Raw genomic sequence first — 22,671 nt, 5'->3', positions numbered from 1 at the left:
CTAAAGAGTGGATTGCACTTCCAGATATTTGACGTTCTTAGGTTGTGTTTTGATCATTATGGTCTCAACACTTCTATGTCTTGAAATGTGAGTCAAGTTCGAGCCCTTATAGGGTGGGCACGGTCTGGGCCAGTCCAATCCCTGACCGAGCCGCCGTTTGGACCGGCCGCTGGCGGGCTGGACCGGACCGGACCGACCAGCCTGGCAGTCCTGTTATTAGGGACTGGACCAGCGACGGCGAAGCCCGGGCCGGACCGAGAGGACTGGCAAGTGGCGATGTGGTGACCATGGCGGCGGGACATGCAGGAGGTGGTCATGAGCTCCTGTGCAGCGACCGGGAGGCACAGGAGCGAGCCGTCGCGACCACGAACGGCACAGCGGCGGCAGCAGCAACGTGCACGCGCCAGGGTCCTCCGGGAGGCAGAAGCTCACGACACATCTGGTGCGAGACCTTGTGCACCTCTTTGTTGTTTTTTCCTTAGCGTTTTCTTAGCCCCATGCAAATAAGGTAGGAGGTGCATGAGCCCACAAACTTTTGTGTGCGAGCCTTCCGTGATTATTAGTGGATCAAGCATGATGTGGAGCTGAGTCGTGGGCAGGGGATGTCATGAACGTATCCGATCGAGCCCATCTTTCTCGCTCTCTCTGTTTTAGGCAACAGAATTCCTATTCCTATGGGCCTTCCCTCAAAAAAAAATTCTATTCCTACGAACTAGATTGTTGGTTGTGTGTCGTTCGTGTGAACTGTATGTAGTACTTGTCTTTTCGGCCGATCAACTATTATCTAACTTATGCTGTTCACTGAAGGAACTACTACTGAAGCTGCACATAACTTATCATTTCAGTAGGAACTACTCCCTCCATCCGAAAATACTTGTCATCAAAATGAATAAAAAATGGTGTATCTAGAACTAAAATACATCTAGATACATCCCCTTTTATTCATCTTGATGACAAGTATTTCCGGACGGAGGGAATACTACTGAAGTTGTGACTTTCAATGCTGCTCGCTGCAGCTGACCATGTACAAAATGCCTTGTTTAGGTCTGTGTATCCTCTGCAGTCCATCTTTGACTTGTCGAGAATGTACGTGAATCAGGCTGGCTTTCCGTTCCTTTGGCCAATGTGGGAAGATCTGGTAGAGTGGACTCAATCATAGGTTCTCTTCACCCTTTCCCTCACTGTAGAATTCTTCTAAATGTCTGTTTAAACATAGGAGCGTCAGCTGTTCAACTTCTGTGGGATTTCTGGGGACTCTTCTGGGATCTTCCATGCTGTGGATTATTCCAAGGATAGTTTGTGAAGGCCGAAAATTACTTCAAGCTCTGCCCTTAGTGGTTGAGCTCGGATTCGTGGCCAAAGCTCAAGGAGAGTAACGCTATGTTTCTGTGGTTGTTGGTGCCTTGGTGTCCCACGTATCTCCAACGGAGACTAGAACCCCAAGGACTTAAACTTCAAGCAATATCGTAGTCTTTCTGTGGTCCCATTTTGATTATTTATACCCTCTTAGTTGATTTATGCTTAGTGCAATTGTAGCTTGTTTACCTTGTTTAATATTTCTTGCTAGAGCTCCCTTGTCATATAGTATGAATCACATGGTTTCATGGTAGTGAACTTACAATTCCACACTTCCTAAAATTAATGATTTTGTAAAAAATTATAGTTGCCTATTAAATACCCCTCTTGATATCTTTGAGACTTCGATCCTTTCAGTTGGTTGGACATGCGTTAAGTGGACTTTTTTGCGCATAGGTTGTTTACTGCAAAAACATGAACGAGATTTTTTAAATGACTCCAGACTTCTGTCACGAAGGGATTGCAATTATGTTACAAATGTTTTCTTCGTTATTGTATGTGTTGTGCTTGTATATTCTTACATTGATTTTTCATGTTGCCCGTGTTCATGCTATTTTGACCCTTTTTTATGTCCTATATTTTTTGTGGGCATGTTTCAAATGTTGCAATTCTATGAATAATTTTTTATGGGTTCATGGGGGGGGGGGGATATTCTAACTAGTTCAGATTTGGGTGTTTAGTGTTACAACGATAGGGATCCAAAGCTTACCATTTCAAGTACAATGGATGGCTGGAGAGATAGCCGGCGGAGAAAATATCACCTAGCGACTCCCAACGTTGTTTTCAAGTGAGATTAGTATTATTTTTTCTAAAGGAAAATAATTTTGTTCGGTGGGGTGACAAAAGCGCTGGCGTCAGCCACCTCACATGCAAAACATGTGTCGATGTGGTCCCGCGTGCTTTCCCTTATCCCTTTATCTCTAGAAGGGCCTCGAGCACTCGCTTTACTCCTTCCCTTGATTCAGATTCAACACATCCTCACCTATCCCCCTTCTCTCTAGGCACTACGTTGCGCCCACCTCCAAATCCTGCGTTGCTGCCTCACCTCCGCAGCTTCGTTTCCGCTTGCCGCCTGGCCGACCGTACTCGCCGACGACCCGAAGCAACCATTACGCGGTGAGGTCCCGTTCCTCTTCCTCTCCTCGGTGTCTATGCCGCATATTTGTCCTCGTGTGTTGTTTCTAATCTGAGCTCGTCGCAGATGCAACCTAGATCTCAACGCCATCCGTTTCGCCAGTTGGTGTGCCATCCTGTAAATTGACGGATTTCCCTCATCCTGTCGTCTTCGTGATGCCAAAGGAAGTCGCGGTTAGGAGCATATACATGATCTGATGTCTGATGAGTTTGTTTCTGTTGGTCAGCCGCACTAAGGATGGATACGATGATATTCTTGACTTTCCCTGGCTTATCTCACAAGTTAGCACCTATCTCAGCTTCTGACGGCGTCTGATAGGTCGTTAGGATTATAGATCCTGAAGGTACTTTCTTTTCCCTTTTTATCAGATCACATTGTTTTTCAAGGTGTATTATAGCAACATGTGTATTATGTTGTCACCATTGCCGACTAGTTGTGAAATGGATGGCGATGTAATCATTGAAAAAACTTATAGTGATTTCATTTTGATCTTGCACATAACTACTAGATAGCAGTTTCCCTGTGTCAACCAAACGATGAATCCCTGTGACCCACTCATCATAGGCCATAAGCCCATACCAAATCTGTTCTTTCATAGTGAATCCCTGTGACCCACTCAGTGTAGGCCATAAGCCCATACCAAATATGTTCTTTCATATACACAACCGTGTCATTGTCATAAGGCATGAACATGATAAAAAATGTTTCAAGGCTCACTTGTTGACTAATTTAAGCATTGAACGGGACCAACATAAAAATGTGCATTCATTGTTTTTTGGAGGGTGGAACTTTGCTTGAGTTTTAATTTTTGGGTTCAGATGGCGTTTACACACGTACTTTATTGTTCCCCAGTTTTATATCATCTATTTTTTTCTTTTCTTTTGGTGCAGATAAGTTCAGATCATAGATTGGGGATGTCCACATGTGTACTACCTAATGAGCTGGTGGTGGACATCCTGTCTCGACTGCCGTTGAAGTCCTTGTGCCGCTTCAAATGTGTTTGCAAGTCTTGGCTTGCCTTCTCATCTCATCCATACTACCGACAAAAGTTCCCAAGAACTCCCACTGGTCTCTTGTACCAGAAATTTGAGCGTGGCAGACTTGCCTCCTCTCTTGGCAGTGGCATCCATCTCGCCAGACTTCCCTCAAGTGACAAGGAAATTGACACAACACTTAGTTTTGTGCCATGTTATAAGTACCCAATACTGCTTCGGGGTTGCTGCAATGGCCTACTTCTTTGTTATCAGAAAAATAGAATTGAAGAAATTTCCAACGCTATTGTGTGCAATCCAGCAACTCAAGAGTGGATGGCACTTCCAGATACTGAACCTGGACCATCGGTCTTTTCGGCTAATCTCAAGTTGTGTTTTGATCCATTATGGTCTCAACACTTATGTGTCTTCAAATTTCAGTCGAGCGCGGTCCTGAACCCTCATATAATTGGAACCTCCACTGAAGTTAAGGTATTTTTCTCTGAGGATTCCACGTGGTCTAGTTGTCTTTGGTGGTCTAGTTGTCTTTGGGAATATGGAGATGGATTTGAAGGTGATTCGCTCTTTGTAAATGGGGTGTTGTACGTGAAGCACCTATTGGCTCATAAAATTCTGGCGCTTGACGCACCTGATAGAAGTACGGAGTGGCTCGATCATAGGATCATTCAGCTGCCAGGATATCCGGATAGGTCCAACATGACTTTCTGTTCTAATGGATGTATTGGTCAGTCTTCGGGTGTCTTATGCTACGCGAAACAAGAATTTGATGGCTGCGCAATACGGATTTGGAGTTTGGAAGTCCCTGATGGGTGGGCGGTGAGGCATCGTGTAAGTATGGTTGATATATTTGGCAGAGACATTTTTCTCCGCACTGACTGTGAAGGATACTGGCTTTTCGAATATAAAATCATGGCCGTTGACCTAGAGAGGGAGCTGGTTATCCTTGAGGACAAAATTGGTAATAAGATCATCTCAGCTAGCATCAGTACTGGTAAACGCTTGCAGTCCCAAAGGATTCCAAGAAGCTTGACCCGAAAATATCGCAGCCCATTCTATGTGCCATACTATGGCAAAATTCCAGCTTTAGCAGTTAAGGGTCAGAGGATGAATCATTCTATGTTTTACAATTTATGGCATCAGTGCTGTACTTTCCTTTTTGAGTTGGATTAAGCTGTTGTTATGTGATGTACTATACTGGATTGTTGTCTTTTCGTGCCACTCGTGTGAACATTGTAGAACTTGCCTTTTCAGCCTGTCAACTCTTGTCGAAGTTATGCTCGCTTAATTTGGAAAACTGCTGATTAAGTAGAACCACTGAAAAAATAGCGCGTCATAGCGTCGCTAATAGCAATGCTATAGCGTGTTGAGAATTGTCCCGCTAGATAAATTAGTATACAACGACTCGCTAATACCATATTTTGAGGCTAGCGCTATTTTGCTGTAGCGCCCTATTTTTTTTCCTTGAGTAGAACATGATGGATACTCTGGGCATGCACCTGTGTGTGGAACTACTTGGTCAGTTCATCCTCCTGATGCATGCAGATATTCAGAAATGATGGTGTGAAGCTGTGACTGCTTCAGTGCTGCCCACTGCACTACATAACACTTGCGGATTGGGGGGAGGGGGGGTTGGCATTTGAGTGGGAAGAAGTAGTAACACTGTGGCGGTTTCAGTTCTGCTTGCCGCTCAGAAGTATTTTTTAGATAAAAGGCACCAGGCTTAGAAGATTTTGATAAAGTATACAAACTGCTTAGAAGAAGAGACCCCCAGCAGCATTGACAGCATGTGTGATGCCCATGGGTGTTCAAGTTCATCCTCCTGATCCTGAACTTGTCATGCCCGAGACGGTATATAATTGAACGGAACGCCCAAAAGTTCTAAGACAAATGACAGTATCGATTCTCAAGATAGGAAAAACAGAGACTGATTCATGGCCTTACACACCACAGTGATGCCATGGACAAATGAACACTGTAAACCAGTCTTGATCACATTCGAAATCCAAAGCCAGTGTTAAATAATGTCGAAAATTGGACTTCTTCCGTGAAAAAAAAAAAGCACGCTCGTTTTTCTTCTGTTCCAGGCACGCTCCAATAACAAGGCCCAGCCCAGTACGAGCCTCTCGATAGATATAAAGCCCATAACCCCTATGAGCCTCAGTCCAAAACCGCCGCCGTCCCGCTCTTCCACCAGGGACCCCATTCTCCGGTGCGGCCGCTGCTTTCCGCCGTCTCGCGCACCCATCTCCGCAGCCTCGCCCAAGACCGGAAGCAACCAGCGGCGAGTCCTCAGGTGGCATCGGCGTTTCTTTTTCCTCTCGGGCGCTGTTTCTTTTTTAGAACGAAGGCTCGCGGTGAGGAATTACAACACAACACCAAGCACATCGGCCGAACGATACAAGGGAGCTCCCTAGGAAGCTTACAACTCGACGCAGAAAACTAGCTCAAAACAAGGAAGCCCAAGCTAGTACACGCCGCCGACCGCAGCAAACAAGAACCAAGAATTGCGAGCAGCGTGAGCACAACGAGGACCTGCCGAAACAGAGTGGAGTTGTGGACATGACCGAGTCCAAGGTTGGAGGAAACCAAGCATCTTCCATCGCTCTCGCCGTAGAGGGACCCTTCCCTCTCGCCTTGGATCGAAAGGCGCCACCGACGGACATGAGAGACGCTCACCCTAGAGCAAGGGAGATGCCGACCTCGAGTCCTGGGATAGTCACAGAGCACAACCTCCTAGGACATGAGCACACCTCATCTGACACACCGAAGCAACCTAGGACACCTGAAAAACAGCGGGAAAGCCACCGGGAGGAGCCACTGAAGAACGAGCAGCACGGACATCAGGAGAGGCCGCAGAACGACGAGGAGCAGGAGTCGTCGGCCGCTGAAGAGAAACACCGGGCGTCCATGGCCAGGGACGTGCTGCTACTGCCGGGAAGAGGAACCCTATCCCCTACCGCCGGATCGCAGACGCCGTACCACCGGAGCTGAGCCAAACACGCCACCGCCGAGGAGCACCGCACTTGAGGGGAGCGGGGACAGACTTCCCTACGAGCCAGACCAACCACAGCCACCTGATAACCATAGCCGCCCAAAACTCCACCTTTGCCGCCCCTCACCCGAACGCACACTCCCCAGGCGGCGCCTCCAAGGAGGGCACGACGCGCAGCGCGCCGTCACCGCCCAATCCAAGAAGGATTTTGGGCTTTCACCCGGGAGGGGAACGGGGGTGGATAGGGTTGGGATCTCAGCTGCACCTCCAAGGAGGAAGGGCGGCGCCCAGGGGCGTCGCTGCCGCCGGGCCGGACCAGCCGACCAATGGTTTCCCACGGTCCCAAAACCGCACCACCGGGCACCCATCCACAACTTTCCGGCGACCAAAGTTGCTGGATCCGGCGGGGATGAGGGAGCTGAAGGGGAGGGGAGTCGAACCTCAGATCTGACGAGGAGGGGGATCTCCACGCCACAGCCACCACCCGCCGCCGTCCCACCACCCGCGTGGTCGGGAACGCCGGCTAGGACCACCCACGGACGCCGCCAGCCAGGAGGGCGCCGCCGCCGCGCCAAGGGCCGCCGCCCCAGATCCGGAGTCCTCCGCCAGAAACGGAGCGAGCAGGGCCTCGCCGCCACCGTCACTGGCGACCGCGCAGGCTTGCTGACGGCCACCTCGGGTGGCGACGAGGGGGAAGGGGGTGAGGGGTGGCGGCGCTGGGCGGAAACCCTAGTCGCCGCCCGAGTCGCCCGAGCGGACGACGCGGGGGCTGAGTGGGGGGGGGGGGGGGGGGTGAGTGGGGGGGGGGGGGCGCTGTTTCTAATGTGATCTTGTTGATTTGGCATTGACGCATCAGTAGTTGGCTCAATCGCTCAACGCCGCTAACAAGTCATTAGGATCCCGCGCCCAGAAGAAACTTTCATTCATGTCGGAACCTGACTGTGGTAAGTATGCAATTTTTGTGATTTTTTTGGCACGCATGCTAGTGATTGCCCTATTTTCTTTTCTTTTCTACAAAATTGTTTACGAATGCTTCCTCAAAGTTATTCCATCGTGTCGAAATTTCCAATATGAACTTGGATCTTAGATTTTATCTTTCCTGGTCTTCATGATTGTTGTTTTACAACCTTTTGTATGTAATTACAGCCTTTGGAACTTAGATTTCTTCCTGGTCTTCAGGATTGTTGTCAACATTCCAATATGTGAACTTTGGAACTTAGGTTTCTTCCTGGTCTTCAGGATTGTTGCACTAATAACTGAAAATTGAATTTTGTTTTGAATGTAAATATCAAGATAAAATCCCCCTGTTTCGGACAAACAACCAATGGTTGGGGCCAGTTCTACTGCATTGGGGAAAAAGAAGGATATGGTCATTGCTTATCATGGAGATGATTATGATGAAGGTGAAGAAGGTGCAACCAAAGATAATATGGATCCTTCCCGTCCTTGTCTGGTTCTCAAAAAAATGGATCTCGATAAGATCCATGAGGTGTGGTAACTGTTAATTTTATGATCTTCCTCTCGACTTCAGTTAATTATCTCCCTTTTTGTACTGGCTCCTGACTCTTGACACTGTCTCTTCCAGTGGAATCGTTTAAGATCAGCATGGCTCGCCAAGTCCAAACCAAACGATATAATCATCCCAGACCCTACACCCAAGGTATCTTGTTATCTTCATTTACAAAATCTCAAATGAAAAATCATTCCATATTCTTTCTTTAGTCCTGCAGAGTTTTAGATTACTGAAATTGTCTGCTGAAACAATATATGTTCTTGTTAGTCAAATGCCCTCGGCAATACTTTGTTTATACTATTTGCTTTTTTAGTTGGATGGTTGATTATCTTCCACCCTTTGCAATTGTGGATGGACCCATCCAGTGGGTGCGGGATGCCTTTGACGAGATAGCTCCCCGCTTGGAGCGTGCCTTGGAAAAGGACAGTGTCCGACACTTCCTACGCCTTTTTGAGAGTGTGGCGTGCATGCAATGGAATCTGACTATCACCGCGGAAACCTTGACCTATGTGGTCATTCATAACGCCTTGCGATGTATTGAAGGGCAAGGCTCCTGAACTCAATGGGATGCATGCTAATCCCAACTACATCAACCAATATGAATACTTCCCCTTCCATGAAGCTGCTGAAAGGTTCTCTGTTGGCATGGTCAAGTTGCTGTTTGGCCACGGTGCATCAGCCAATGTGCGCACAGTTGGCAATAAAGTCATAGAGGGTCTACTCCCCCTCCATGTTGCGGTTGAAAATGCTTGCCTGCATAAGTATTTGGAGGACAATCTTTCTTCTAGCCAGGACTATGAGGATTATACCTACAACCTCATCCATTTGCTGTGCCTACCTGAGATGGTTTGTGTCATTCCCCTCTCTACACAAAGTACTACTTTTGCACCATGAAAATTTTAAAAGTATTGTGGCCATGCCATATATCGCATACAACTGGTATACCAATACCCAGGGACTGAGCATCCTTACATCTCCTCTTGTCAATGATATAATTCCTATTTTACCTGCGGTTTGTGTTCTTGTGTTGTAAGTTCTTAACCTTATTTTTGTGACATGGAGTCAGCAGTTTCAAATTGTCATTAGCTAATTTGATTTTCTTTGGCTCAGAGATGACCCCCAATTTGTAGCTGCATGCTCGTATATCATACCGAAGGAGTGTGCTTTAATCTCCACTTGTCAGAGATGGGTTGTTTTTAAGAAATAGATGGAATACTAATCATGCTTGTCTTCTGAAAGTGTTTATGTATTTGGCATATTATTATTTCCTATTCAGAGACAATGAGTATCCATGCTTGCTGTGTTCGGATAAAATGAAGCAGTAAAACAGGAAGGACTATTCAGCATTACTTGCCTGCATGCAGATGTTAAAAGGCACTCATATGATGGACCGGTAGATTTGGCTCCGCTCTCCGCGTCTCGTGGGTCGCTCCTGCGACTCACGAGGCGAACGCCGCCGCTGCCTCAACAGCCCCTCCTCCGCGCTAGTCCCCCTCGCAGCCGCCGCCGCCGGCCTCCGGCCGGCCCGCGGCAGCGGCGGGGCGCCTCCTCCTTCTTCGCTCCCCTCCTCCCTGGAGTGCTCCTTTCCTCGCATCGAAACCTCGTCCTAAATCTGGAAATCCCTCCTCCCCGCCGTCCGTGGGATTGCCTGCGCGGCGCGGCCAGTGGCGGGCGCGGGGGTGGTGCGGGCTGCTGCTATCGAGGCCTGGTGGTGCGGTTCCTCGCGTGGGAGCCAGCGGTCGTGGATGGGGTTCACGGCCGTCGCTGGATCTGGCAGGCCTCGGTGATTTCCATGGGCATGGCCCTCCCCTCGTCGGTGCTGGCCCTTGCGGCAGCTCCTTTTGGGCGCCCTGCAGCAAGGATCTCGGCGAGGATTCGTCTCCGTGTGGGCAAGGTGTAAACTTTGGGTGGCAGCGGGTGCCGGAGTTGAGCTAGTGCGGCAGCTGGGGTGGCCTGCTGCGTGCTTGCGGTTCACCGCCCGGTGGGTGGTGGCCTGGTGGGTGAGGGTGGATCTCTTCGGTTGCCGGAGCAGCGGCTCCGGATGGTGGGCGTGGTGGCACCATTCCGGCAGGTGCCGTTGCGCGGGTGCTCGTGTGTTCCCTCGGCTGTGTGGGCAGCGAGGTGGCTCACTCGGGAGGCGTCCGTTGTGCAGGTGTGGTCTTCGCTTCTACCCTGCTCTGATTCGGTTGTCGTCTGCATCTCTCCGTTGGTCGGCCATGGCGGATGGACTTGGGTGATGGGGGTCACATACCGAGCGAAAGCTCTGGCCGATTTTGTCGGTGCCGGTGATAGCGAAGCTCCTGTGTGCCGTTTCCCTTCCTGGAGGTGTCATCGTGGCTGGCCTCCGTCCACCTTGGGCTCTGGGTGAAACCTTGGTCTGGCATGTTCTACACGGACGGTGGCGACGTTGTGGTGTCGTTCCCTCCTTGGAGGCTCCGTTTTATGAGCAAGGTTCCATTTTTGGCCGCCGGGTGGGTTTGTGGATGGCAGCTGCTTCTCTTCATGTGACGGTTCCATGCTTCAACGATGGTGCTCTTTCGAAGAGCTAGGTCTGGCGAGGTGGTGTGTTCGAAGGCCTCCCTTCCGGGTCTTGGCAGCAGTGTCCAATTGTGCTCTAGGGAGTTGAGCATTCCATCATCCCACGGTGCGGCGCCCTACGAGCCAGGGTGAGGAGCAGGGGGCTCCTTCGGTGATGGAACAAGTTGGCATTGTTGTGCCGGACGTCCAGGCGATGGCGAAGACATAGCTCCTGTCGACGGCTGGTCTCTTTTGCGAGGTGGCCTTCTGCGCAGCGTCGGTTCTTCAATCATGTTCGAGAGTCCTTGGACTTTGTTTTTTGGACTTAGCTACTGCTTCTGGGCACCCTTGTATCTTGCCGGAGTTTTTGTTTTTGTTTGTGTCTGTTTGTTTCCGTGTTGTTCGGGTTGCGTTGAGTTGCATTGTTGGTTGTATGGGCTTCATTAATTTAAAGCCGGCTGCCAGCCTTCTCTTTTTTTTTAAAAAGGCACTCATATTTTGTTCCTTGGTGTTTTTTAACAGAAGATCTTCTTGGATACGATTAGACTGCTTGCCAGACAAACAAATAATCTAGTGGATGAGCTCTGGATGTACACAAAGGGAAAAAAAGGCCTGTAGAGACTGCAGTTTTACTCCTGGCAGCTCAAGGGCAGATCCGCGGGAGCCGTTCCTCCAAGAGAAGTGTCAATGGCAATCAAAATGGGCTTGAAGTTATCATGGATCGTATAGTACTGGAGCACTATGAACACGTGCAGCCGGAGGAAATGGCAACATTAAAATGTACATATTTGCTTGTTCGTATCATTTCTCGTGCTGGCGAAGTTCTTGATGCGTACATTCAACATCACTCTGAGGTACGACAACTTGTATATTGCAGTGAGTCAGTTAACACGGCCTCTGGTCTCTTCCTTAGTTCCTTTCACTAAGTGCGTCTCCAACCACACATAGCTAATTTGGCCCCTTATATGTCCACGGATGCATCTGGACACTCAAATCCATATACAAGCATGCAACATCGATCAAAACACGTACTCTGATTTCATAGCACATAGTTGATACGTAGTCTGGGCATAGCAGTTCTAGGACATAGCATAGGAGAGTTCATCATACATACCATCATACGACCAAAATTATGGCATGTTCTACTAGTTCATCGTACATAGCATAAAGTAAAGTAGGGCTATAGATAGGGGAAGTTCACCAACGCCTACCCTTGCCCTTGCTCTCGTCGTCTTTGTCGTGGAAGTAGCGGTCGAAGCCGTCATAGGGGTCGAGGCGGATATGCTTGCCGCTGAGCTGGATGTGTCAGTAGTGGTACCAAACATGTTAATGTATGATTTCGAGGGCAGGCCGGTGAGGACACGAACATCCCGGGTTTGCTCCTTCACGAGAGCCCGGGTGGCCGCTGGTGCTTGCCGCTTTGCGAGGATTGGGGCATAGGCTTCCTCTGCCTCCTCCACAAAACGGCGCGACTCCGCGAGGATCTTGGCGTTGATCTGGTGGTGGCACACGTCCGACTCTTTGGAGGTCAGGGCTTGACGACATGGACGACCTGGTCCTTGTCGGATCCAGACGGCATCAGCACCGTAGCGGGCGCGGCGGACGAGCAGGAGGCGCGGTGTGCCTTTGCCTTCACATGGCGGTCACAACCTATCTTGACTCAGTGTAGCAGCCGCAACTGCCGCATCGGGGCGGCTCCAATGGAGGAGCTCAGGTTGTGACTCGAGACCGATGGAGCACGAGCCGGCATTTTTCTCCTCCTCGCCGGAGCAGGCAGCGAGCTCCCAACTGACACCGTTGTTGGGTCCAGACCCGGCGGACTAAGATCCACCTGTCGCCATGCCCGGAGATGCCCTGAGATGACCGGAGAGAAGTAGGGCGGAGCAGAGCGGAAGCATAGTGGAGTGTTCGAAATGGCCAAGGTTGTGTCCGGGGTGGGGACTAGGATGGATTTTGTGCGGTCGGGATGGGTCAGGCCGACGTGGCGGATGCGTGGGCAGCCCCAAATCCACAACACATATGGTACGGGTTTGAGGGGTGTCGGACAGCCTGGATATTTGGGATCCATATGGGGGGTCCATTTGAGTGGTGTTTCTTCGTCCGGGTTCTGTCCTGCCTGTCCGTTAAGAGTCGTTGGTAATTCTCGCATTGATCAAGGAAAAAGGAATACTCCCTAGGATCCATATTAATTGGTTGACAATTAATATGGATCGAAGAGATAATATTCTTTTGGTAAATCCTTATGACAAACATATATGGAAATTTTGTTTGAGTTAAAAATACATGAGCGCATTGTATTTCATGATTCATACTCATGAACAAAATCGAATACACTTCCATTCAATGTGTGTTTGCAAAATGTCCTATTGCCTACCAAGCCATACGCTAAAATTTTATTTCTAATAATTCTTTTCACTATCTCTTCGAAACCTTTGGTTTTATGGTGAATGATTGTGCTGTGGGATATATTGTATGAATCTATCTTATATGTATTTTGAATTCTTCTATTTCCTTTTTTGATATCTAATAAAATGGCATAAATGTCATGCAGGTTTCCCATGTGGAAGTCCTTGAGCATGTTTCATCTATTCTCAAGGATTTTGGGTTTCGCCCCGCCGGAGAAGGCATTGACGTTAGAAACCTGTAACGCCCTTTTTGCACTACTTCAAATGTAATGATTTTGCATTTTAGTTTTCTTGATTATGTAATTGTTCTTGCTCTTGTTCTTGAAGCCGCCCCTATGACTGCAAAATATCCGACAAACAGTTAAATGATAAAGGTTTGTGTTACTTGTTTAATTAGTTCCTTACGGCTTTCACAATGAGCCCTTATTTTGTTTCTTGGGAAGTGGTGCATGCAGAGGCAACCAAGGCAATCGCAGCGACTGCTCATGGTGCAGAGGGAAAGGTAAAGATGTTTAAATGTTATTACTGGGTCATTTCTACGTTTACTTTTCATTAGTTTTGTTAAGTGACTTGTTACGTGGGCTGCTGTTCACATAAACAGTATCCATGGTACCGCAGCAAAAAGGGATAACATTCAACAGCAGTAACGAAAGTAGTTCACATCCCTAGTTTTCGCTTTTTTGAAAACATTTATATTTTACATAATCGTATTTCACTTTTTTTGCTGCTTGGGAGAAAGGTTCTGACGAGAAAATTGTGAAGTGATATAATCTCTATAAGCATTGCATTCAACCAGTACGAAAAAGCATTATTGTGAGTTGCATAAGTAATACCAAATGTAATGCAACTACCCTAACTGTGAGCAGCATATCACATTTTTCATTCATACCACATTTGTTGTTAGTTGAGTACCCCTGCCTGGTCATGTTGATATTGGCATGTCTTTTGTTTCTTATGATGTTTAAATCTTACTGAATTACGAGACAGGTTGCGATGAAAAAGATAGCTAGAGGATGGGATCCAGAATACACGAGGAGAATGTTCTTCCCACAATGGCGATCGGTACTAGGAGCCCGATGTCTGATGAGGTTGTATCCATCCTATGCACCAGCAGCTGAGTTTGATGAAGCGCTCCGTACCTCAAGGAGAAGAACCCAGCTACCAGCAAATAGTTATCAACCAAGAAGGCAATTTTGTGCTACTGCATTCAGGGGCAATGGATCATCTTGTCGTAATCCAAATCATAATTTTTTGCTGGAAAGATGTCGACAACCAACAAGTAATCATCAATCTATGAGGCTCTTTGGTACACTCTTGAAGCTGCTAAGGAATGCATGAGGTATATATGATGTACCCATACTTTATCAATTTGGAACAATAATCAAAGGGATACAAAGGGAGTCATTAGGGGAAATGAGCCACAAGTGGCGACCCTGCGTGCGCGCGTGCTACTGGTATGAAGACTCGTTGGCTTGGGCTTTGGGCCCATTTTTCTGAGCGGGCCACTTCAGAAATAACCGCCATATTCGAGTGAGCGAAGGGGTCCAATGGCGAGCTGGGGTGATTAGAACGGCGAGCAAACGAGGTCATCGGCTCAATGGGGCTGCTGGATAGAACATTGTGGTGGTGAGGAGAGACCGAACCATCTTAGTCGACGAAGCACCGACCTCACCAAACTGGGTTACTACTTATTAGACAAAGACGAGACCCTACTGAAAGAGAAGCAGGAGCCCCCCCACCCCCCCCCCCCCCCCCCAACGGCGGCGGACGGAGAGGGTGGAGCCTCGCTGGGTCCAAAGAAGGTATGAACTGCCGCTGCTCTATTGCCAAAAGCAGAGCAAAGAGGTTCCTAGAGAGGCGAGTTAAGGCTGCACCTGAAAGAAAGTTGTAGGAATGAAAGACTGTGTGTGTGTGTGTGTGTGTCTCAATTTCACCAATCATCCAATCCAAACGGAGCATTCTGCGGCAGTGCTGCGCCTGAAGCTGATACTCGGGCAGCACTGTGGGCCGCTAGGGTATTACTAGTAGTAACATTTTGGCCATGAAAATTACTACTCCATCCGGTCTGTATTAATTGATGACGTTTTAGTAAAATATACTTTTTTTTAGATAAAGGGCGTTTTTATTGACTCATAACGTAGCATCAAAAGGATACAAAACACAATGAATAACACCCAGTCTTTGCATAGCAAAGATGCACACAGCCAAAGTCAATGGACACACACAAAGAAATACGCCGCCTAATAGCAAAGTCTTACAAAACCGAAGCTATGTTTAGGAGGCGAAAAAAGAAGAAAATAAATAGAGTAACGGTGATCCACGTCGAGCAACAACTGACGAAAACGAGGATGATGTGTACGTCCATGATCCGGACTTTGGACAACTGCCAAAAGTAGTGTATAGAGTCAAGAACCAATGACACTCGTGTGACGCAGGTCGCAGATCAACTGTTGAAAGAGGTTGCCACCGCCAAAATCCCATATTGGGGATGCTTTGACGGTCCTAGTCCTACGTCGCAAATGTACATCAATGGTATAATCTGGGCATGGCCATTGCCCCCTAAACAATACACCATGAACTGACACTGCACCGCCATGGCTGCAACATGCCTCCACAAGCTCCATCATGGCCTGACCATCTGCACCTCCAGCCTCAACAGCACTGTCGTCGCGCACCATCTCCACTACGCCATGTAACACCGTCGCGGAAGATCACTGATGCCTGCCATCGCCTCCACGCCTCATCCACCCACATCTAGGCACCAGAGAGACAAAGAAGCTACAACAACGATGCATACTACTGGTCTCATCAGCCAAACCATCTCCAAAATGATGCCCTCAAGAGAGTCACAACACAAGAGTGTCGTCATCGTCCGGTCCGAGAGCACCGGACCCAAGGATTCCCCTGGAGAAATACATGTTGGAAGAAGAGAACGACCTTATTGATGCCTTCAACAAGGTAACGACGCCCATAGACGCCGCGGTAATGGTCCGGACCGCATCCGAGCCCTACTTTTGTCGTCCGTCTCACCTCCCAAACACATAGGCCGGCTGACCCGCATGTAGTGCCACCCACGCCATCATCCTCGCTGCAGAGAGGGCTCACACCAGGCCTGTCGGTCGAGGGTCCCGCGCCCATCAGATCCAGACCAGTTTGTTACTGGCCGCCGCTGGGACGCCACCATGCTGAGTGGAGTCGCTGGGGCACGTCACAAGCAGACGCATGAGAGAGTCAGCATTAGGCCTGGCCGAGGGGCCGGTGCATGCTGGATCTAGACTTTCAGATCATAGGAGGAATGCTGCCCATGCCATGAGGAGGGGTCGATTGCCAATGGGACCAGCATGGACGCCGGGATCGGGCCCCAACTCATGGACCACCACAATGCCTGTGATGCACATCTCAACGGAGGACTCTGGCGATGGGAACCGCCGCTGCAACGGCCGAGAACCACTGGGGAAAGGCGCCGCGCGCCGCCGTCCGCGGCACGGGCTTAGCCCGGCCGCATCCTCCAATGGCGGCGATTAAGCCCGTGCCGCATCCTCCGATGGCAGTGAGGGATTGAGGAGGAGAGGGGAAGCTGCGAGGTGCGGCGGCTAGGGTTCACCGTGTCGCCCGGGAGAGCGACAAAGAAAATACTTTGTGCTAAAGCATCATCAATTAATATAGATCGTCTCGCAAAAACAAGTCAATTAATATGGATCGAAGGAATAGTATCAAACCAACTCGTGGTAAAGAAAGACCTAAAAGGGGCGAGTCAGTCTGTGAGAGAGGGAGGAAGCAGAGATCGAGTCACTTCACTTCAAAGCATAGCCTAGCTGGTGCTGTCATTTAGTGCAGCAGGGTATTGGGCTACTCAAGTCCGGACGCGGCTCCCCTGACGTGCCGTTGGCACACTGATAGGTGGAGCCGGGCCCACACGTCAATAGCCCCATGTCAGGGGTGCAGTACGTCAGACAATCCGGCTCCCTCAAGTCCATGGGATCCAAGTGTTATCAGATCGGATAGCGAGCCCCCCTTGCCATCCGTCGTATAGAAAATGGATTAGCAGCGTGATGGGCGCGCGATGGCACGTCATGGCGACTCACGTGGCACCTATATGCCTTGTCCATCTTCATGGGAACCTCGTCCGCCGACGCGGCCGGATCCGTCCTCTCCTCGGATCAACCAACCGGCGGCCGACTGACTCTGAGAGCGCCTAGGATGGATGGACCGATGTATGGAAGACTATCTAGTACCCACCAACAGCACATCATGTAACCCCATGCTGTCTGGATTCAATCCCCAAAGCAAAGGCTGCCTTGTGTATATAAATGAATTAAGAATTCCTCAAAAAAACCGTAAGAAATGCTGCATTTCATCATCACAAATAAAAAGAAAGAAATACTGCATGTACATGTTTATCGGCACTTTCTTACACCTGCTAGCCTAACCAATACAAAAATTTGACATAATTAGGAAAATGGGAGACGTCAAAATAGTGTTTAAGGGGGAATAGGATAACCCACTAAACAATAGTTCTAAAGATTACCAGAATTTTGAAAATACCAAAAAACAGAAATAATTAGGAAACACATTGAATTCAACAAACTGACTTTATTTAACTTGTCTATGTAAAATACGTATCCATGTTCTCACTAACCTTTCTGGCAAAGATATTTCTAATAAAGAAGTTATGTCAGAAGAGTGGCGATTTGGTTTTAAAATTTCCTGTTGTCTTCAATTTTCTTATTTTTCATGACAATCTCTATTTTAAATTTTTTGTAAGTATCAAGCGTCTTACAAAAATTCGTATTGCTGTCAGCTTGTCATATTTTGGCACCATTTTGCCTATTTTTCTTCAGGTTAGTTCAGCTAAAATAAGCAAAACTTTGACTTTTTTATTTATTTCTTTATGTTATTCCATTACCTTGCCTTAATTTTCTTCTTCTCAGGCTACAGGAAGCCGTGTGCTTTTTGTTTTTCGAAAAAGGCTTTTGGCCCGGTTTATATATAAAGCAGCACAGCCAAACTGATAGGAGGCGATGAAGCGACCCTCTTACAAAGCGGATCAAAGAGAGACAAGAGTACATGAGTAGCACATCCTAACACAAAAGCGACCTAGACTACTGACAAGAAATGAAAACACACCTCCTTGGAAAACCGTCAAACATCATTGCACAGTTTACAACCAGCTGCTACCGAGGACGGCCCCCCTGCCCTCCTGCTCCGGGCCATGGAGCGCCGATCCTGCTTGGAGACAAAGAATACCGAGAAAAGTGACAAAAAGTACATGTGTATAGAGTAGTTAGTAAGCTAGATCGCCGCACACCAGAGCCGAAGAAGCTTCAAGTCAGAATCCAACTCCGGTCTTCTGACATAACTTCTTTAGGCCTTGTTTGTTAGGCTTTTGCTTCTACTTTTGCAAGTTTTCTACTTTCACCAAAGAGTCATAAAAACTCTAAAAGCATCTATTTAGGAGCTTTTATGGCCTTTTGACCAAAGTAAAAAAGCTGCAAAAACAAAAGCAAAAGCCCAAACAAACAAGACCTTAGTAGAAATCCTATGCCTTCGTCGCTACCTAGGACTGGTATATATATAGGTACATGTATGCTTGCTCCACAAAGCCAAAGCAGCTCGCTCTCTCGTCTCTACATACTCTACAACAATCAGTAGCAAGGACACCAATTCAGGTCCCTCTCCCCTATCCCCAAAACCGGTAGTACTACGAACTTTCTTTTTCAATCTGATCTACTCCGTATATGTTAGTTCCTGACGATCAGATTGTGCAGTGAGCATGTCGAGGACAGGCGCTCTCCATCTGGCTTCGGGCCTGGGAGGGCTGATCGGCAAGGAGCAAGTCAAGTCGTCGGTGGAACAGTACGTTCGGCACCATCTTGTTCTAATTGTACTTGTAGGCCACAGCGTTGAAAATGTTACTCTCTTGTATATACTAAATAGCAACAAATAATATGGATGGGAGGGAGTATATTAACTTGGTGATTGCAAACCGGACAGGTACGAGAAGTACCATGACCTTCACGGAGGCGAAGCCAAATCGAGGGCATCCAACTATGCTGATGTGGTACGTACTACGTACTAAAGCTTCTCTCTGTATCCTCCTCTCACTCAAAACGGTACACAAATATCATGTAAGAAGTGATGAGTTGCTAGCCATTGTATCGTCATGGATATGCATGCATGCATGCAGGCCAACAAGTACTATGACCTTGTCACCAGCTTCTACGAGTACGGATGGGGCGAGTCGTTCCATTTCGCAAACAGGTTATACGAGACCTCAAAATTCCCCACATATACATTTTCACCAATGAGAAGTTTGTCTTACTCAATGCCAAACTTAACCTGTCTAGGTTTTGTTGTTTAGATGGGAAGGAGAGACTTTGCGTGAGAGCATCAAGCGGTATGAGCATTTCATAGCCTTGCAACTTGGCCTCACTGATGGGATGAAAGTGTTGGACGTGGGATGCGGCATCGGAGGGCCTCTCAGAGAGATCGCGAGATTCAGGTACGTGTCGATCGATGATCCAAAACGTACCTAAGTGTTGTGCCCAGATTTTCAGTCACACAACCTGCGTGAATTTCTGCTTTGTGGGTGTGTAGCTCCGCGTCGGTGACGGGTTTGAACAACAACGAGTACCAGATCACAAGGGGCCAGGTCTCTCTCCTACACGCATTTACAATGCTCAAATCAAGCATGAATTTGCATATATGCGTTTGTTTCTGAAAAAAGAAAACTTTGTGCGGGACACTCGCAGGAGCTCATCGATTTAGCCGGCCTGAGTAAACGATGCAACTTTGTCAAGGTACACACACGGAGCATTTTGTAAGTGAATTAACTGATGAAGAGCTAGCAACAAGGAAAAATGTCTTGATAACTGTTTGTTTTGATAATTCATCTAACTCTAGGGGGACTTCATGCACATGCCGTTCCCCGACGACACATTCGACGCGGCGTACGCCATCGAGGCCACATGCCACGCACCTGACGCGGTACAATACTTTCATGTCCAAGACTGTCAGAGCCAACTTTATTTCATCTCCTTGACGGTATGTACGAGTCCATGGCAGGTCGGGTGCTACATGGAGATCCACCGTGTGCTGCGACCCGGGCAGCCCATGGCGTTCTACGAGTGGTGCATGACGGAGCGGTTCGACCCGGGGAACCCACGGCACGTGGCCGCCAAGGCCGAGATCGAGCTCGGCAACGGCCTCGTCGACATCCGCACCACCGCGCAGTGCCTCCAGGCCGTCAAGGACGCCGGCTTCGAGGTAGGAGTATCTGTCAGTCAGTCAGTCACACACTCGCTTGGGCCATCCACTACGTCTACGTGCATAGGCTTCAGAGAAGAATCACAACTCATGAAGCTGGGCGTTGTTTGAAGGTGATCTCTGCCAAGGACGTCGCGGAGGACTCTGCGGTGCCGTGGTACCAGCCTCTGGACCCGGACGCCGGCGCGTCGTGGACGAGCGCCAACGGCTTCCGGCTCAGCCGCGTCGGGCGCCTCGTCACCCACGCCATGGTGAAGGCCATGGAGCGTCTCGGCGTCGCGCCGGAGGGGAGCGTCAGGGTCTCCGGCCTCATGGAGACCGCCGGCGAGGGCCTCGTCAAGGGAGGCAGGTAATTAGGAGCACGTCGATGTTTACTACAGAATTCAGAAACCAGATGAGTGCGAACGCACGGACATATTAGAAGGGAGCATGATGCGAGTGCGTGCGCGTGATTTTGGTTTTGCAGGGAAGGGATCTTCACGCCCATGTTCTTCGTGCTGGCTCGCAAGAAACCCAACCTGCTGACAGGGACTGAGAACGTCTGAAGAATCATGCCTATTGCTTTGGTTGCTTTGCTTGCCATTTCCTGAAACTACCTATCCTTTTTTTTTTTGCGGGTTACTGAAACTACCTATCTAATCTGTCTATCTATCTATTTGTGATGTGCTGCTGGTGGCGCGCGGAAAATGTTTGATGCAAGTTTTAACATCCATAGCTACTTCAATCGATCCAAATTAATTAACGCAACTTTAGAACAATTTTGTATGGATTGGAGGGAATGCTTGTCTATCTATCTATCTATTTGTTATGTGCCACTGGTGGTGCGCGGAAAATGTTTGATGCAGGTTTGTAAGGCATCTCCAACGCCGACCTTCAAACCATCCGTATACGTCTGGACCACGCGATCCGGACCATAGAATCCATCCAACACGGTCATGTATCGGTCCGCTCGGTCTGGAACCACTTTCTCCCGCAAAGTGGATACAAAGTGGGTGGAGGGGGCTGCGATTGTCCGGACAGCAGCCATGTTAGACTCTGACACCCCGGACCCACTAAATCCGCCCTCCCGGTCTCATTTTCTTTCACCGCCACTTCTTCCCCTTACTTTACATCCGCACCCTCCACCTCCGTTGTCGCCGATGTACTTCCCTGGCCGCCACACAAGCATTTTCGGATGTTCGCAACCGGCACCGATGCGCCCACTCGCCTTTTATGACAGCGTTGTCCATCCATCTATTTGTGATGTGCTGCTGGTGGCGCGCGGAAAATGTTTGATGCAAGTTTTAACATCCATAGCTACTTCAACCGATCCAAATTAATTAACGCAACTTTAGAACAATTTTGTATGGATTGGAGGGAATGCTTGTCTATCTATCTATCTATTTGTTATGTGCCACTGGTGGTGCGCGGAAAATGTTTGATGCAGGTTTGTAAGGCATCTCCAACGCCGACCTTCAAACCATCCGTATACGTCTGGACCGCGCGATCCGGACCATAGAATCCATCCAACACGGTCATGTATCGGTCCGCTCGGTCTGGAAGCACTTTCTCCCGCAAAGTGGATACAATGTGGGTGGAGGGGGCTGCGATTGTCCGGACAGCAGCCATGTTAGACTCTGACACCCCGGACCCACTAAATCCGCCCTCCCGGTCTCATTTTCTTTCACCGCCACTTCTTCCCCTTACTTTACATCCGCACCCTCCACCTCCGTTGTCGCCGATGTACTTCCCTGGCCGCCACACAAGCATTTTCGGATGTTCGCAACCGGCACCGATGCGCCCACTCGCCTTTTATGACAGCGTTGTCCATCCATCTATTTCTGATGTGCTGCTGGTGGCGCGCGGAAAATGTTTGATGCAAGTTTTAACATCCATAGCTACTTCAACCGATCCAAATTAATTAACGCAACTTTAGAACAATTTTGTATGGATTGGAGGGAATGCTTGTCTATCTATCTATCTATTTGTTATGTGCCACTGGTGGTGCGCGGAAAATGTTTGATGCAGGTTTGTAAGGCATCTCCAACGCCGACCTTCAAACCATCCGTATACGTCTGGACCGCGCGATCCGGACCATAGAATCCATCCAACACGGTCATGTATCGGTCCGCTCGGTCTGGAAGCACTTTCTCCCGCAAAGTGGATACAATGTGGGTGGAGGGGGCTGCGATTGTCCGGACAGCAGCCATGTTAGACTCTGACACCCCGGACCCACTAAATCCGCCCTCCCGGTCTCATTTTCTTTCACCGCCACTTCTTCCCCTTACTTTGCATCCGCACCCTCCACCTCCGTTGTCGCCGATGTACTTCCCTGGCCGCCACACAAGCATTTTCGGATGTTCGCAACCGGCACCGATGCGCCCACTCGCCTTTTATGACAGCGTTGTCCATCCATCTATTTGTGATGTGCTGCTGGTGGCGCGCGGAAAATGTTTGATGCAAGTTTTAACATTCATAGCTACTTCAACCGATCCAAATTAATTAACGCAACTTTA

General features: G+C 48.8%; 1 protein-coding gene, 1 long non-coding RNA gene and 1 pseudogene across 3 annotated transcripts; all 3 read left to right on the top strand.

Moving 5' to 3' along the window:
• The first annotated feature begins 2,306 nt into the window (after positions 1-2,306).
• LOC120965386 (uncharacterized) lies at positions 2,307-4,777 on the top strand. Its single transcript, XR_012183356.1, has 3 exons — positions 2,307-2,472; positions 2,558-2,834; positions 3,382-4,777. It is a non-coding gene; the product is annotated as an uncharacterized lncRNA (long non-coding RNA).
• A 2,716-nt stretch (positions 4,778-7,493) lies between these two features.
• LOC109756779 (uncharacterized) lies at positions 7,494-14,324 on the top strand (annotated as a pseudogene).
• Positions 14,325-18,497: 4,173 nt separating this feature from the next.
• LOC109756778 (cycloartenol-C-24-methyltransferase 1-like) lies at positions 18,498-21,045 on the top strand. Of its 2 annotated transcripts, none has more exons than XM_045229280.2 (11): positions 18,498-18,579; positions 18,679-18,766; positions 18,905-18,971; positions 19,098-19,171; positions 19,272-19,412; positions 19,508-19,562; positions 19,663-19,710; positions 19,814-19,897; positions 19,976-20,176; positions 20,290-20,525; positions 20,643-21,045. In XM_045229280.2, exons 2-11 carry the CDS (start codon positions 18,684-18,686, stop codon positions 20,719-20,721), a joined length of 1,068 nt encoding a protein of 355 aa, XP_045085215.1. In that variant the 5' UTR covers positions 18,498-18,579; positions 18,679-18,683; the 3' UTR covers positions 20,722-21,045. The 2 variants fall into 2 exon arrangements, with proteins under 2 accessions (XP_045085215.1, XP_020171201.1); XM_020315612.3 differs by having other exon boundaries at positions 18,516-18,605.
• The last annotated feature ends 1,626 nt before the right edge of the window (positions 21,046-22,671 follow it).

The sequence above is a fragment of the Aegilops tauschii genome, chromosome 5, assembly GCF_002575655.3.
Source record: "Aegilops tauschii subsp. strangulata cultivar AL8/78 chromosome 5, Aet v6.0, whole genome shotgun sequence".
NCBI lineage: Eukaryota > Viridiplantae > Streptophyta > Magnoliopsida > Poales > Poaceae > Aegilops > Aegilops tauschii.
This window is presented reverse-complemented; position numbering and strand designations above follow the sequence as displayed.